Source organism: Triturus cristatus, chromosome 8 (genome assembly GCF_964204655.1).
Source record: "Triturus cristatus chromosome 8, aTriCri1.1, whole genome shotgun sequence".
Lineage (NCBI taxonomy): Eukaryota > Metazoa > Chordata > Amphibia > Caudata > Salamandridae > Triturus > Triturus cristatus.
The window spans coordinates 42,250,524-42,266,652 of NC_140591.1; the positions used below are offsets into that span (position 1 = coordinate 42,250,524).

The window sequence follows — 16,129 nt, forward strand, 5'->3', positions numbered from 1 at the left end:
CCTGGCTGGAGGTGTGAAAATAAAACACTTCACATACTCAGGAAAGTGTATTTAGCTGATTTACAGTATCAGAATAAGGCCTGCAAGGCCTTGGTACTACTTCCAGCCTCCTGGCACCAGTTTTACTGATACTTGTGACATTTGTAGGTGTTAGGCTTAAAGGGGATGAAGTTGCACCTTCTACCCAGGGTTATGGACCTTCGCGCAGGGTATGATTTCGGGTTTCAACCCTGGCTGGAGATGTGAAATCAAAACACTTCACAGACTCAGTAAAGAGTATTTAAGTCCTTCACAGTAACAGAACAAGGCCTGCAAGGCCTTTGGCCTGATTCCAGCCTCCTGGCACTAATTTACTGATACTTGTGACATTTGCAGGCGTTAGGCTTCAAGGGGACAAAGTCGCACCTTCTACCCGGGCTTATGGAGCTCCGCGCAGGGTGAGATATCAGGGTTCACCCCTGGCTGGAGGTGTGAAAATAAAGCACTTCGCATACTCAGGAAAGTGTATTTAACTCCTTTAACGTATCAGAATAATGCCTGCAAGGCCTTGGGTGTGTTTCCAGCCTCCAGGCACCAGTTTTACTGATAATTGTGACATTTGCCGGTGTTAGGCTTCATGGGGATGAAGTCGCACCTTCTACCCAGGGTTATGGAGCTCCGCGCAGGGTGAGAAGTCAGGGTTCACCCCTGGCTGGAGGTGTGAAAATAAAACACTTCACATACTCAGGAAAGTGTATTTAACTCCTTTACAGTATCAGAATAAGGCCTGCAAGGCCTTGGGTGTGTTTCCAGCATCCAGGCACCAGTTTTACTGATGCTTGTGACCTTTGCAGGTGTTAGGCTTCAAGGGGAGGAAGTCGCACCTTCTACCCAGGGTCATGGAGCTCCGCGCAGGGTTAGATTTCAGGGTTCACCCCTGGCTCAAGGTGTGAAAACAAATCACTTCACATACTCAGTAAAGTGTATTTCACTCCTTTACAGTATCAGAATAGGGCCTGCAATGCCTTGGGTGTGTTTCCAGCCTCCAGACACCAGTTTTACTGATACTGGTGACATTTGCAGGTGTTAGGCTTCAAGGGGAAGAAGTCGCACCTTCTACCCAGGGTCATGGAGCTCCGCGCAGGGTTAGATTTCAGGGTTCACCCCTGGCTCAAGGTGTGAAAACAAAACACTTCACATACTCAGGAAAGTGTATTTAACTCCTTTACAGTATCAGGATAAGGCCTGCAAGGCCCTGGGTGTGTTTCCAGCATCCAGGCACCAGTTTTACTGATGCTTGTGACGTTTGCAGGTGTTAGGCTTCAAGGGGATGAAGTCGCACCTTCTACCCAGGGTTATGGAGCTCCGCTCAGGGTGAGAATTCAGGGTTCACCCCTGGCTGGTGGTGTGAAAACAAAACACTTCACATACTCAGTAAAGTGTATTTAACTCCTTTACAGTATCAGAATAGGACCTGCAATGCCTTGGGTGTGTTTCCAGCCTCCTAGCACCAATTTACTGATACTTGTGACATTTGCAGGTGTTAGGCTTCAAGGGGATGAAGTTGCACCTTCTACCCAAGGTTATGGAGCTCCGCGCAGGGTGAGAATTCAGGGTTCACCCCTGGCTGTTGGTGTGAAAACAAAACACTTTACATACTCAGTAAAGTGTATTTAACTCCTTCACAGTATCAGAACAAGGCCTGCAAGGCCTTGGGTGTGTTTCCAGCCTCCAGGTACCAGTTTTACTGATACTTTGTGACATTTTAAGGTGTTAAGCTTCAAGGGGATGAAGTCTCACCTTCTACCCAGGGTTATAGAGCTCCGCGCAGGGTGAGATTTCAGGGTTCACCCCAGGTTGGAGGTGTGAAAATAAAACACCTCACATTCTCAGGAAAGTGTATTTAGCTCCTTTACAGTATCAGAATATGGCCTGCAAGGCCTTGGGCCTACTTCCAGCCTCCTGGCACCAGTTGTACTGATACTTGTGACATTTGTAGGTGTTAGGCTTCAAGGGGATGAAGTCGCACCTTCTACCCAGGGTCATGGAGCTCCGCGCAGGGTGAGATTTCAGGGTTCACCCCTGGATGGAGGTGTGACTATGTGGAGTGTTTTGTTTTCACACCTCCAGCCAGGCATGAACCCTGAAATCTCACCCTGCGCGGAGCTCCTCAACCCTGTGTAGAAGGTGCAACTTCATCCCCTTGAAGCTGTACACCTCCAAATGTCACACATATTACTAAAACAGGTACCTGGAAGCTAGGGATGGGCCGGAGATCCTGAAGGCTAAGATCTGATACTGGGACTGGTGTTCATGTACGTTCTGGACTATGTGAAGTGTTCTGTTTTCTTCCCCTACCTCCGTCCAAATTAGCAGCAGGCCTCGATTAGGCTACAGGGCGCAGAATATCATTTCTGGTCTCAGGTCTCCCTCGTGATATACCATTGGATTCAGGAGTGGTCCCCACTCCAGCGATAGGGCTCAGTAGAACAGTTGTAGTCACATGCCTCACTCTGTACTGTACTATTCAGTTCCGCAGTGGGCCTCCCCCCGGTCATAGGCTCAGCGTCTGACATACAGTAACTCACTCTGTCTACAGATGTCACCTCAGACGTACACCTAGCTCCAGCTTTAAAAATCAGCTCAGTAGAGTGCCTCCATGCCGGTACTGGGGTCTCCATTTCAGGTGCATTCCCACCCTCTGCTCTCACTTGGGGTGTTTTTAAACATGTAGGCCTAACTCGGCCGCCTTCCTTCGTTGTGTCACTGTATTTATTTTATTTAGTCTGCGCCCGCCTCCTCTGGCTCGGCGCTCGGCAGTGAATGCCCTCTGCCTGCATGTGAAGCTGCCAGCACACGGCCGCCTGGTGATGCATGCGAGGCCGGAGCCAGGGCCGTGCCCCGCTGCTTGTAAAAGGCCTCCGGTTGCGCCCCCCCCAGCCGTGGGTGCCACAGCCGAGGGTGCAGGCGCCGGGCTGGGGGCTCCCTGGCATTGTTTCCACCCCGCGCTCGGCCGGCGGAGCCCTGTGTTACTTCGGCCCGTTCCAGAACGCGCTCCCCGCGGCCCCCGCAGCCCCACTGTGACGCCGCAGGGCCCGCTCCCTGCAGGAGCCCCCTCCCTCCCGCGGGCCGCCGCTCCCGGCCGCAGGAGGCGAGAGTGGACCGGGGAAAAGGGGCCGGGAGCCCGCGATTTCAGGCATGGAGGCGTCCACCGTCGGGGGAGCGCCGTCTCCCCGCGGATCACAAGCCAGGGACGAGGGGTGGATCCGAAACGGGGGCAGGCCCGGGAGAGGGCCGAAGCTGGGCTCCTGGTCATACATGTGTGGAAGCGCGTGTTTAACTGATTGTGCTTTAAAACGTGGATAATCGGAAGGTAGGAAACACAAAAGTCAGCTCGGAGCAGAGAGCCGAGTGTGCCTCGCAGAGCCCTGTCTGCTCGCGACCAATCAGAGGCTGGCTCCTCCCTGTATATATTCACGGGGCTCGGGCCGAGAGGGACATTTCTGTTCTGTGACAGCGCCCGCGCCGAGACTTGCATTGCAATGGCCGAAACCGCTCCAGCCGCCGCGGCGCCTCCCGCTGAGGTCGCCCCCAAGAAGAAGCAGCAGAAGAAGACAGCGGGGGCCTCCAAGGCCAAAAAGCCTTCCGGCCCCAGCGTGGCCGATCTGATCTTGAAGGTGGTGACCGCCTCTGCCGAGAGGAAGGGAGTCTCCCTGTCGGCCATGAAGAAGGGGCTGATCGCCGAGGGCTACGATGTGGACAAGAACAAGAGCCGGGTCAAGGCCTCCGTCAAGAGCCTGGTCAGCAAAGGCGCCCTGGCCCAGCTGAAGGGCACCGGGGCCTCCGGATCCTTCAAGGTGAACAAGAAGCAGCTGGAGGGCAAGAAGGCGGCCAAGAAGGCGGCCGCCAAGACCAAGAAACCAGCGGCCAAGAAAGCTGCCCCTGCTGCCAAGAAGCCCAAAAAGGCTCCCGCGGGGGTCAAGAAGAGCCCTAAGAAGGTCAAGAAGCCAGCGGCAGCAAAGAGCCCCAAGAAGCCCAAGGCTGCCCCCGCCAAGAAGGCTGCCAAGAGCCCAGCGAAAGCCAAGGCGGCGAAGCCCAAAGTGGCCAAGAAAAGCCCTGCCAAGGTAGTCAAACCCAAGGCAGCCAAGCCCAAAGCAGCCAAGCCCAAGAAGGCAGCGCCCAAGAAGAAGTAAGGGCTTGCACCGAGACACTGCAAACACAACGGCTCTTTTAAGAGCCATCCACCCGGTCTAGAAGAGAGCTTGTTCACCCCCACCCTTTCACCCCGCGTGCACACTTCTCAATAATAATAAACGGCACAGTAAATCCCTAGCGCACCTTTACACACGCGAGTGCCGTGTGTGATCTTGGTCATATGAACGGCTCTTTTGGTGCTGCGTGGATTGGAATCTTTATAACAAAGAAAGAAGGGGGTCTGGGAGTTATTAGACCTCAGTTTATAATAAATGTGAGATAACGTGTGCCTTGGTGCTTTCACTGTATCCGGGCAGACTCGAAGTGGTGTCTGCATAAAGCAGACGATTGTGAACGTGAAATCGAGCGCAGTCAACGGCGGCGTGTTCCAGGGTGACCAAGGGCGGTACACTTAAAACATCCTGGTCTCCTCGCCCAGTTGATCGGGGGCGAGTGGTTCGTGTGACTACAAATGAGTGGATGGACACGGAGACAAAGGTTGACCGAAGCGCGGGCTTCGGCTCCAACGTACATCGTCCAATCGGAGGGTGTCTTTTTCTCCACAGCTCATTGGAGAGGCAGGCTACAGCCTCCGGTTGAGTAGCCAATCGTTGCACACCGCGGGCTGTTTTCAAACCTGGGGCGGTCGCTTCAGCCAACCAGAGCAGCCCTCCGTCTTCGAGTGCATAAATAGGGCTCTTGCCTGCTCGAACTCCATTCTTCCTCGCTCGTCGTTGAGAGAGACCGCTCCCGCCATGGCCCGCACCAAGCAGACAGCCCGCAAGTCCACCGGCGGCAAAGCGCCTCGCAAGCAGCTGGCCACCAAGGCTGCCCGCAAGAGCGCCCCTGCCACCGGTGGAGTCAAGAAGCCTCACCGCTACCGACCCGGCACTGTGGCTCTCCGCGAGATCCGCCGCTACCAGAAGTCCACCGAGCTCCTCATCCGCAAGCTGCCCTTCCAGCGCTTGGTGAGGGAGATCGCCCAGGACTTCAAGACCGACCTGCGCTTCCAGAGCTCCGCCGTCATGGCCCTGCAAGAGGCCAGCGAGGCCTACCTGGTCGGGCTCTTCGAGGACACCAACCTGTGCGCCATCCACGCCAAGAGGGTGACCATCATGCCCAAGGACATCCAGCTGGCCCGTCGTATCCGAGGCGAGAGGGCCTAAGGAGACACCGACCCGAACAACCACCACAACGGCTCTTTTAAGGGCCACCACCCTGTCACCTACGAGCTTCTCTTATCTGCCATGTTCTACAGGTGTGGGTGGGTGGGCTGGCTGAGAGTACCCCGAGTACTGGGTAACTTATACCGGCACTGGGAAACTTATACCGGCACTGGGAAATCCGAGCACTCGGTGTGCACAGCCACCTCTTCAATTAATAAAGCGCTTTGTTTGGGTAGAGGGTCGTGCTGGGATCCGCTGGTCACAAGCCAGCGCTGTGGGGCATCTGTACATCGGGTTTATGTGTCCCGATTTCGGGAGCCTTTGCCCTGGGGCGGATGTTAGCCGTTGCCCCTGGTCTTAAAGTACAAACACAACGTGACACCCGCACACACTAAAACTGGTCGCAGGAAACAATAAGCCCGGGGGCAGCCGTGCGAGTTCCGCGTGGGCTTTATTTAACGTCATCGTTACATTACAGTGCTTGTGTGACACTTGGTCCCAAAGAGGGCTCATTCATATAAACATGCTTATTAAAACGGGTTGCCTGGTCCATCGTCCCTCGGTCTGCAGCAAGCCCCGTGAGAGCGGGTCTTGTGCGCTCAACATTACCGTTTAAAACACTTCTTTCTCCGGTCATAAATGAAGCACATTAGCTCTTAGGGGAGGACGTGAGTGGCCCTTAAAAGAGCCGTTGTGTTAGTTGGGGATGCGCCTCGAAGCCTTACTTGGCGCTGGTGTACTTGGTGACGGCCTTGGTGCCCTCGGACACGGCGTGCTTGGCCAGCTCTCCGGGCAGCAGCAGACGCACTGCGGTCTGGATCTCCCGGGAGGTGATGGTGCGCCGCGAGTTGTAGTGGGCCAGGCGGGAAGCCTCCCCGGCGATGCGCTCGAAGATGTCGTTCACGAAGGAGTTCATGATGCCCATGGCCTTGGAGGAGATGCCGGTGTCCGGGTGCACCTGCTTCATCACTTTGTAAATGTAGATAGCATAGCTTTCCTTCCTGCTCCTCTTGCGCTTCTTCCCGTCCTTCTTGGGCGGCTTGGAGAGCGCTTTCTTGGAGCCCTTCTTGGGAGCCGGCGCGGACTTGGCTGGTTCAGGCATGGTCGACAATCTGCACCGCTTCCTGTGGAGCCGAGAGAAATAAGGCAGGCGAGCCCGGCACTTGTATTTATAGGCTGGCCGTGTAAAGTAGCTGCTTCTCTGCTCTCCCGTCTCATTGGCAGGCTCAGGCAGGGCCCCCACTTCCCTTTGTAATGCGGTACTGGAACTTTGATTGGTGAAAAGGAAGCCCTCCTCCCTCCAATGAGAAGAACTATCAGAGCCTAGCTGTCAACCAATCAGAAGCGCCCGAAGTCTTTATATCGCCGGAGTCCCGCAGAACAGCAGTACTATTCTCTCTGTTGTGTGAGTGAGCCCCTGCATCGATCGCCATGTCTGGACGCGGAAAGCAAGGAGGAAAGGCCCGCGCTAAGGCCAAGACACGCTCTTCCAGAGCCGGGCTCCAGTTCCCCGTGGGCCGTGTGCACAGGCTGCTCCGCAAGGGAAGCTACGCCGAGAGGGTGGGCGCCGGTGCCCCAGTCTATCTGGCTGCAGTCCTGGAGTACCTGACCGCTGAGATCCTGGAGCTGGCCGGCAACGCGGCCCGGGACAACAAAAAGACCCGCATCATCCCCAGACACCTCCAGCTGGCCATCCGCAACGACGAGGAGCTGAACAAGCTGCTGGGCCGAGTCACCATCGCCCAGGGAGGAGTCCTGCCCAACATCCAGGCCGTGCTGCTGCCCAAGAAAACCGAGAGCCACAAGGCAGGGGGCAAAGCAAGCAAGTAAAGGCCCGCAGACCACCGTGGAAACGCACCCTAAACACAAAGGCTCTTTTCAGGGCCAACCACAGACTCCATCAAAGAGCGTATCCGTGGCCAAGGTGTTACTCTGGCGGCTTCATAGTTGCGGCAGCGCCCGCACCGTCGCTACATAGGAGGGCATGCACAAGCCCTCGGACGTACACGTAGATCTTGCCCCCGTCCCAAAACCTAGCTTGAGGCCCACAATAATAATGTTTTTGTAAAAAAAAAAAAAAAATGTACATTTTAATAGGGGCAGTTTACAGACTTGCCACAACCGGGCGTGACATGTGGACAGTGTTACGGGGTGGCGGGCGGCCGCACACAGCTGGGTGCTGCCGGCGAGGCCGTTAACCTGTTTGCTCCATTAACACTTTTCAGAGCCTTCTGTTCATGGTGGGAGCGGGCACCGAGCGCCAGGGTTAGGCGGGCCGCGGTGACGAGTGGGGGCCCGGGAAGGGAGGCGCGTGTGTGTGTGCTTGACTGTGATCTATGCCCCGGCGGCAGCTGCAGAGTCCACGACAAAGAGGCGGCTGGGAGCGCGCTCTTTTTCAAACGGCAACGGCCGCTCCAGCCCCCGCTCCCTGCAGAGGGCGGTCCGGGGCGGGCTCCCTCGCCATCCTTTGAGTCACGTGGGCCGCTTGCAGCGCCCTAGCTGGTCCGGCACAGCTCCTCCATATAAGCAGCCGCCGCGGGCCGCGGCCCTCATTTCTGCTCAGTCACAGCACCGACAGGAGACCATGTCTGGACGCGGTAAAGGAGGGAAGGGGCTCGGCAAAGGCGGCGCCAAGAGGCACCGCAAGGTGCTCCGGGACAACATCCAGGGCATCACCAAGCCAGCCATTCGCCGCCTGGCGCGCCGTGGCGGGGTCAAGCGCATCTCCGGCCTCATCTACGAGGAGACCCGCGGGGTGTTGAAGGTTTTCCTGGAGAACGTGATCCGGGACGCCGTCACCTACACCGAGCACGCCAAGAGGAAGACCGTCACCGCCATGGATGTGGTCTACGCCCTGAAGCGTCAGGGTCGCACCCTCTACGGATTCGGCGGGTAAACACTCGGTTTGCCCACGGAAAAAACAAAACAAAACCCAAAGGCTCTTTTAAGAGCCGACCACGATGTCATGGGAGAGCTGTGTCTATGCGCTAGGGCTGCTTTCTAGGCCCACAGCGGGTCGAGTGAGGGGTGCATCAGGGGAACTCTCCGCAGCCACCCTGCCATGCAAGGCACTGTCCCGGGGCCAGGGTGCCTTCCTGGAGCCCCGGCATGGGGGTCCAGGGGCGCGTTCATCCCAGTCCAGCCCATGGGGCCGCTATCCTGAAGCCCTGTACTGGGCACCTAAGGCGGGTATAGCCCGGCCCAGGGGCCCGCCATCCTGGAGCCCTGAACTGGGGACCTAAGGCGGGTATAGGCCGGCCCAGGGGCCCGCCATCCTAGAGCCCTGTACTGGGGACCCAAGGCGAGTTTGGCCCGGCCCAGGGCCGGTCATTTCTCCCTCAACTATTAAGCCCCCACGTAGTGGGGGTTTACAGAACACGGACGAGGGACAAAGGTTAGAGTTAGCCGCGCCGGGAGTGCGGCCGGCCATCTGGTCGCCGAGTTGCGCGACCAGATGGCCCTCGGAGCTGAGCGACCAGATGGCCGGGCGGCGGATCGGCCGCGCTAACTCTAACTTTTGTCTCCCGCTCGGGCGCTGTAAGCCCCCACTCCGTGGGGGCTTAATAGTCAGTAAAATAGAGTTCCCATGCAGGGCCATGGGGTGTGGGATCCTCATTTTTTTTGTGATCGATCGTGACCGATTTCGGGACCCTCTGGGCCTCTAAGCACCTGTTTTAGTACTTTTTTTAAATTTATTTATTTATTCTTTTGTTGGCATTTTGGTTCAAGGGGACCATGGCACTACTTCTACCCAGGGCAATGGAGCTCCGCTTCGGGTAACATTTCAGGTTTTCCCCCTTAGCTGGAGATGGGCCCCAATAAAAAAAAAAAATCGCAATAATAATATAATACATATATTTTTATTTTTTTATTTTTTTTTCGCCCAAAAATGAAATAATGTCCTTCACAGTATCTGGTCCATTTTATTAGCCTCCAGTCACCCCTTTAACAATGTTTAATACAAAAATAAAAAAAAAGTACTAACATTTTAGGTCCAAGGGGACGAAGTCACTTTTTCTACACAGGGCTATGGAGCTTCGATTGGGGTAATATTTCAGGATTTAACCCTCGGCTGGAGGTGGGAAAAAAAACTTCACTCAAAAGGTACACAAAGCCCTTTACATTATCAGATCCAAGACTTCAGTGTCTCGGGCCCATTTCTAGCCTCCAGGCGCTTGATTTATTCTTTTTATGACATTTTGAAAATTACAGGTTTAAGGGGACACAGTATCTCCTTCTACCCAGGGCTATGGAGCTCCGCGCAGGGTGAGATTTCAGGGTTCACCCCTGGCTGCAGGTGTGAAGATAAAACACTTCACATAATCAGGAAAGTGTATTTAGCTGCTTTACAGTATCAGAACAAGGCCTGCAAGGTCTTGGGTTTGTTTCCAGCCTCCAGGCACCAGTTGTACTGATCCTTGTGACACTTGGAGGTGTTATGCTTCAAGGGGATGAAGTCGCACCTTCTACCCAGGGTCATGGAGCTCCGCACAGGGTGAGATTTCAGGCTTCACCCCTGGCTGGAGGTGTGAAAATAAAACACTTCACATACTCAGGAAAGTGTATTTAGCTGCTTTACAGTATCAGAATAAGGCCTGCAAGGCCTTGGGCCTACTTCCAGCCTCCTGGCACCAGTTTTACTGATACTTGTGACATTTGCAGGTGTTAGGCTTCAAGGGGATGACGTCTCACCTTCTACCCAGGGTCATGGAGCTCCGCGCAGGGTGAGATTTCAGGGTTCACCCCTGGATGGAAGTGTGAAAATAAAACACTTCACATACTCAGGAAAGTGTATTTAACTCCTTTACAGTATCAGAACAAGGCCTGCAAGGCCTTGGGCCTACTTCCAGCCTCCTGGCACCAGATTTACTGATACTTGTGACATTTGTAGGTGTTAGGCTTCAAGGGGATGAAGTCGCACCTTCTACCCAGTGTCATGGAGCTCCGTGCAGGGTGAGATTTCAGGCTTCACCCCTGGCTCAAGGTGTGAAAACAAAACACTTCACATACTCAGTAAAGTGTATTTCACTCCTTTACAGTATCAGAATAGGGCCTGCAATGCCTTGGGTGTGTTTCCAGCCTCCAGACACCAGTTTTACTGATACTGGTGACATTTGCAGGTGTTAGGCTTCAAGGGGAAGAAGTCGCACCTTCTACCCAGGGTCATGGAGCTCCGCGCAGGGTTAGATTTCAGGGTTCACCCCTGGCTCAAGGTGTGAAAACAAAACACTTCACATACTCATGAAAGTGTATTTAACTCCTTTACAGTATCAGAACAAGGCCTTGGGCCTACTTCCAGCCTCCTGGCACCAGATTTACTGATACTTGTGACATTTGTAGGTGTTAGGCTTCAAGGGGATGAAGTCGCACCTTCTACCCAGGGTCATGGAGCTCCGCGCAGGGTGAGATTTCAGGGTTCACCCCAGGCTTGAGGTGTGAAAATAAAACACTTCACATACTCAGGAAAGTGTATTTAGCTCCTTTACAGTATCAGAATAAGGCCTGCAAGGCCTTGGGCCTACATCCAGCCTACTGGCACCAGTTTTACTGATACTTGTGACATTTGCAGGTGTTGGGCTTCAAGGGGATCAAGTCGCACTTTCTACCCAGGGTTATGGAGCTCCGCGCAGGGTGAGATTTCAGGGTTCACCCCATGCTTGAGGTGTGAAAATAAAAGCTTCACATACTCAGGAAAGTACATTTAGCTCCTTTACAGTATCAGAATAAGGCCTGCAAGGCCTTGGGCCTACTTCCAGCCTCCTGGCACCAGATTTACTGATACTTGTGACATTTGTAGGTGTTAGGCTTCAAGGGGATGAAGTCGCACCTTCTACCCAGTGTCATGGAGCTCCGTGCAGGGTGAGATTTCAGGCTTCCCCCCTGGCTGGAGGTGTGAAAATAAAACACTTCACATACTCAGGAAAGCGTATTTAGCTGCTTTACAGTATCAGAATAAGGCCTGCAAGGCCTTGGGCCTACTTCCAGCCTCCTGGCACCAGTTTTACTGATACTTGTGACACTTGGAGGTGTTATGCTTCAAGGGGATGAAGTCGCACCTTCTACCCAGGGTCATGGAGCTCCGCGCAGGGTGAGATTTCAGGCTTCACCCCTGGCTGGAGGTGTGAAAATAAAACACTTCACATACTCAGGAAAGTGTATTTAGCTGCTTTACAGTATCGGAATAAGGCCTGCAAGGCCTTGGGCCTACTTCCAGCCTCCTGGCACCAGTTTTACTGATACTTGTGACATTTGTAGGTGTTAGGCTTCAAGGGGATGAAGTCGCACCTTCTACCCAGGGTCATGGAGCTCCGCGCAGGGTGAGATTTCAGGCTTCACCCCTGGCTGGAGGTGTGAAAATAAAACACTTCACATACTCAGGAAAGTGTATTTAGCTCCTTTACAGTATCAGAATAAGGCCTGCAAGGCCTTGGGCCTACTTCCAGCCTCCTGGCACCAGTTTTACTGATACTTGTGACATTTGCAGGTGTTAGGCTTCAAGGGGATGAAGTCGCACCTTCTACCCAGGGTCATGGAGCTCCGCGCAGGGTAAGGTTTCAGGCTTCACCCTAGGCTGGAGGTGTGAAAATAAAACACTTCACATACTCAGGAAAGTGTATTTAGCTGCTTTACAGTATCAGAATAAGGCCTGCAAGGCCTTGGGCCTACTTCCAGCCTCCTGGCACCAGATTTACTGATACTTGTGACATTTGTAGGTGTTAGGCTTCAAGGGGGTGAAGTCGCACCTTCTACCCAGGGTCATGGAGCTCCGCGCAGGGTGAGATTTCAGGGTTCACCCCAGGCTTGAGGTGTGAAAATAAAACACTTCACATACTCAGGAAAGTGTATTTAGCTCCTTTACAGTATCAGAATAAGGCCTGCAAGGCCTTGGGCCTACATCCAGCCTACTGGCACCAGTTTTACTGATACTTGTGACATTTGCAGGTGTTGGGCTTCAAGGGGATCAAGTCGCACCTTCTACCCAGGGTTATGGAGCTCCGCGCAGGGTGAGATTTCAGGGTTCACCCCATGCTTGAGGTGTGAAAATAAAAGCTTCACATACTCAGGAAAGTATATTTAGCTCCTTTACAGTATCAGAATAAGGCCTGCAAGGCCTTGGGCCTACTTCCAGCCTCCTGGCACCAGTTTTACTGATACTTGTGACATTTGCAGGTGTTAGGCTTCAAGGGGATGAAGTCGCACCTTCTACCCAGCGTCATGGAGCTCCGCGCAGGGTGAGATTTCAGGCTTCACCCCTGGCTGGAGGTGTGAAAATAAAACACTTCACATACTCAGGAAATTGTATTTAGCTGCTTTACAGTATCAGAATAAGGCCTGCAAGGCCTTGGGCCTACTTCCAGCGTCCTGGCACCAGTTTTACTGATACTTGTGACATTTGCAGGTGTTAGGCTTCAAGGGGATGAAGTCGCACCTTCTACCCAGTGTCATTGAGCTCCGCGCAGGGTGAGATTTCTGGCTTCACCCCAGGCTTGAGGTGTGAAAATAAAACACTTCACATCCTCAGGAAAGTGTATTTAACTGCTTTACAGTATCATATTAAGGCCTGCAAGGCCTTGGGTGTGTTTCCAGCCTCCAGGCACCAGTTTTACTGATACTTGTGACATTTGCAGGTGTTAGGCTTCAAGGGGATGAAGTCGCACCTTCTACCCAGGGTCATGGAGCTCCGCGCAGGGTGAGATTTCAGGGTTCACCCCAGGCTTGAGGTGTGAAAAATATACACTTCACATACTCAGGAAAGTGTATTTAGCTGCTTTACAGTATCAGAATAAGGCCTGCAAGGCCTTGGGCCTACTTCCAGCCTCCTGGCACCAGTTTTACTGATACTTGTGACATTTGTAGGTGTTAGGCTTCAAGGGGATGAAGTCGCACCTTCTACCCAGGGTTATGGAGCTCCGCGCAGGGTGAGATTTCAGGGTTCACCCCTGGATGGAAGTGTGAAAATAAAACACTTCACATACTCAGGAAAGCGTATTTAGCTGCTTTACAGTATCAGAATAAGGCCTGCAAGGCCTTTGGCCTACTTCCAGCCTCCTGGCACCAGATTTACTGATACTTGTGACATTTGCAGGTGTTAGGCTTCAAGGGGATGAAGCCGCACCTTCTACCCAGGGTTATGGAGCTCCGCGCAGGGTGAGATTTCAGGCTTCACCCCTGGCTGGAGGTGTGAAAATAAATCACTTCACATACTCAGGAAAGCGTATTTAGCTGCTTTACAGTATCAGAATAAGGCCTGCAAGGCCTTGGGCCTACTTCCAGCCTCCTGGCACCAGTTTTACTGATACTTGTGACATTTGTAGGTGTTAGGCTTCAAGGGGATGAAGTCGCACCTTCTACCCAGGGTCATGGAGCTCCGCGCAGGGTGAGATTTCAGGCTTCACCCCTGGCTGGAGGTGTGAAAATAAAACACTTCACACACTCAGGAAAGTGTATTTAGCTCCTTTACAGTATCAGAATAAGGCCTGCAAGGCCTTGGGCCTACTTCCAGCCTCCTGGCACCAGTTTTACTGATACTTGTGACATTTGCAGGTGTTAGGCTTCAAGGGGATGAAGTCGCACCTTCTACCCAGGGTCATGGAGCTTCGCGCAGGGTGAGATTTCAGGGTTCACCCCTGGATGGAAGTGTGAAAATAAAACACTTCACATACTCAGGAAAGCGTATTTAGCTGCTTTACAGTATCAGAATAAGGCCTGCAAGGCCTTTGGCCTACTTCCAGCCTCCTGGCACCAGATTTACTGATACTTGTGACATTTGCAGGTGTTAGGCTTCAAGGGGATGAAGCCGCACCTTCTACCCAGGGTTATGGAGCTCCGCGCAGGGTGAGATTTCAGGCTTCACCCCTGGCTGGAGGTGTGAAAATAAAACACTTCACATACTCAGGAAAGCGTATTTAGCTGCTTTACAGTATCAGAATAAGGCCTGCAAGGCCTTGGGCCTACTTCCAGCCTCCTGGCACCAGTTTTACTGATACTTGTGACATTTGTAGGTGTTAGGCTTCAAGGGGATGAAGTCGCACCTTCTACCCAGGGTCATGGAGCTCCGCGCAGGGTGAGATTTCAGGCTTCACCCCTGGCTGGAGGTGTGAAAATAAAACACTTCACACACTCAGGAAAGTGTATTTAGCTCCTTTACAGTATCAGAATAAGGCCTGCAAGGCCTTGGGCCTACTTCCAGCCTCCTGGCACCAGTTTTACTGATACTTGTGACATTTGCAGGTGTTAGGCTTCAAGGGGATGAAGTCGCACCTTCTACCCAGGGTCATGGAGCTTCGCGCAGGGTGAGATTTCAGGGTTCACCCCTGGATGGAAGTGTGAAAATAAAACACTTCACTTACTCAGGAAAGTGTATTTAACTCATTTACAGTATCAGAACAAGGCCTGCAAGGCCTTGGGTTTGTTTCCAGCCTCCAGGCACCAGTTGTACTGATACTTGTGACACTTGGAGGTGTTATGCTTCAAGGGGATGAAGTCGCACCTTCTACCCAGGGTCATGGAGCTTCGCGCAGGGTAAGATTTCAGGATTCACCCCTGGCTGGAGGTGTGAAAATAAAACACTTCACATACTCAGGAAAGTGTATTTAACTGCTTTACAGTATCACAATAAGGCCTGCAAGGCCTTGGGTGTGTTTCCAGCCTCCAGGCACCAGTTTTACTGATACTTGTGACATTTGCAGGTGTTAGGCTTCAAGGGGATGAAGTCGCACCTTCTACCCAGGGTTATGGAGCTCCGCGCAGGGTGAGATTTCAGGGTTCACCCCTGGATGGAAGTGTGAAAATAAAACACTTCACTTACTCAGGAAAGTGTATTTAACTCCTTTACAGTATCAGAACAAGGCCTGCAAGGCCTTGGGTTTGTTTCCAGCCTCCAGGCACCAGTTGTACTGATACTTGTGACACTTGGAGGTGTTATGCTTCAAGGGGATGAAGTCGCACCTTCTACCCAGGGTCATGGAGCTCCGCGCAGGGTAAGATTTCAGGGTTCACCCTTGGCTGGAGGTGTGAAAACAAATCACTTCACATACTCATTAAAGTGTATTTCACTCCTTTACAGTATCAGAATAGGGCCTGCAATGCCTTGGGTGTGTTTCCAGCCTCCAGTCACCAGTTTTACTGATACTGGTGACATTTGCAGGTGTTAGGCTTCAAGGGGAAGAAGTCGCACCTTCTACCCAGGGTCATGGAGCTCCGCGCAGGGTTAGATTTCAGGGTTCACCCCTGGCTCAAGGTGTGAAAACAAAACACTTCACATACTCAGGAAAGTGTATTTAACTCCTTTACAGTATCAGGATAAGGCCTGCAAGGCCTTGGGTGTGTTTCCAGCACCCAGGCACCAGTTTTACTGATGCTTGTGACGTTTGCAGGTGTTAGGCTTCAAGGGGATGAAGTCGCACCTTCTACCCAGGGTTATGGAGCTCCGCTCAGGGTGAGAATTCAGGGTTCACCCCTGGCTGGTGGTGTGAAAACAAAACACTTCACATACTCATTAAAGTGTATTTAACTCCTTTACAGTATCAGAATAGGACCTGCAATGCCTTGGGTGTGTTTCCAGCCTCCAGACTCCAGTTTTACTGATACTGGTGACATTTGCAGGTGTTAGGCTTCAAGGGGATGAAGTCGCAACTTCTACCCAGGGTTATGGAGCTCCGCGCAGGGTGAGATATCAGGGTTCACCCCTGGATGAAAGTGTGAAAATAAAACACTTCACTTACTCAGGAAAGTGTATTTAACTCATTTACAGTATCAGAACAAGGCCTGCAAGGCCTTGGGTTTGTTTC

The 16,129-nt window shown here is 52.9% G+C and overlaps 3 protein-coding genes across 3 annotated transcripts in view; all 3 read left to right on the top strand.

The window, feature by feature from the left end:
* Nucleotides 1-3,278: 3,278 nt before the first annotated feature.
* Nucleotides 3,279-4,219, top strand: LOC146799945 (histone H1.3-like). The gene has a single exon (XM_085620857.1). It carries the CDS (start codon nucleotides 3,522-3,524, stop codon nucleotides 4,170-4,172), a length of 651 nt encoding a protein of 216 aa, XP_085476983.1. The 5' UTR covers nucleotides 3,279-3,521; the 3' UTR covers nucleotides 4,173-4,219.
* Nucleotides 4,173-5,345, top strand: LOC146799946 (histone H3). Its single transcript, XM_085620859.1, has one exon. It carries the CDS (start codon nucleotides 4,929-4,931, stop codon nucleotides 5,337-5,339), a length of 411 nt encoding a protein of 136 aa, XP_085476985.1. The 5' UTR covers nucleotides 4,173-4,928; the 3' UTR covers nucleotides 5,340-5,345.
* A 2,053-nt stretch (nucleotides 5,346-7,398) lies between these two features.
* The window catches only part of LOC146799947 (uncharacterized), a 19,434-nt gene continuing 10,703 nt past the window's right edge, over nucleotides 7,399-16,129 (top strand). The window contains exons 1-2 of the mRNA XM_085620860.1: nucleotides 7,399-8,231; nucleotides 8,344-8,366. Coding sequence (XP_085476986.1) covers nucleotides 7,924-8,231; nucleotides 8,344-8,366 — 331 coding nt within the window. The 5' untranslated portion in view covers nucleotides 7,399-7,923. The remainder of the gene's footprint in view (nucleotides 8,232-8,343; nucleotides 8,367-16,129) is intronic.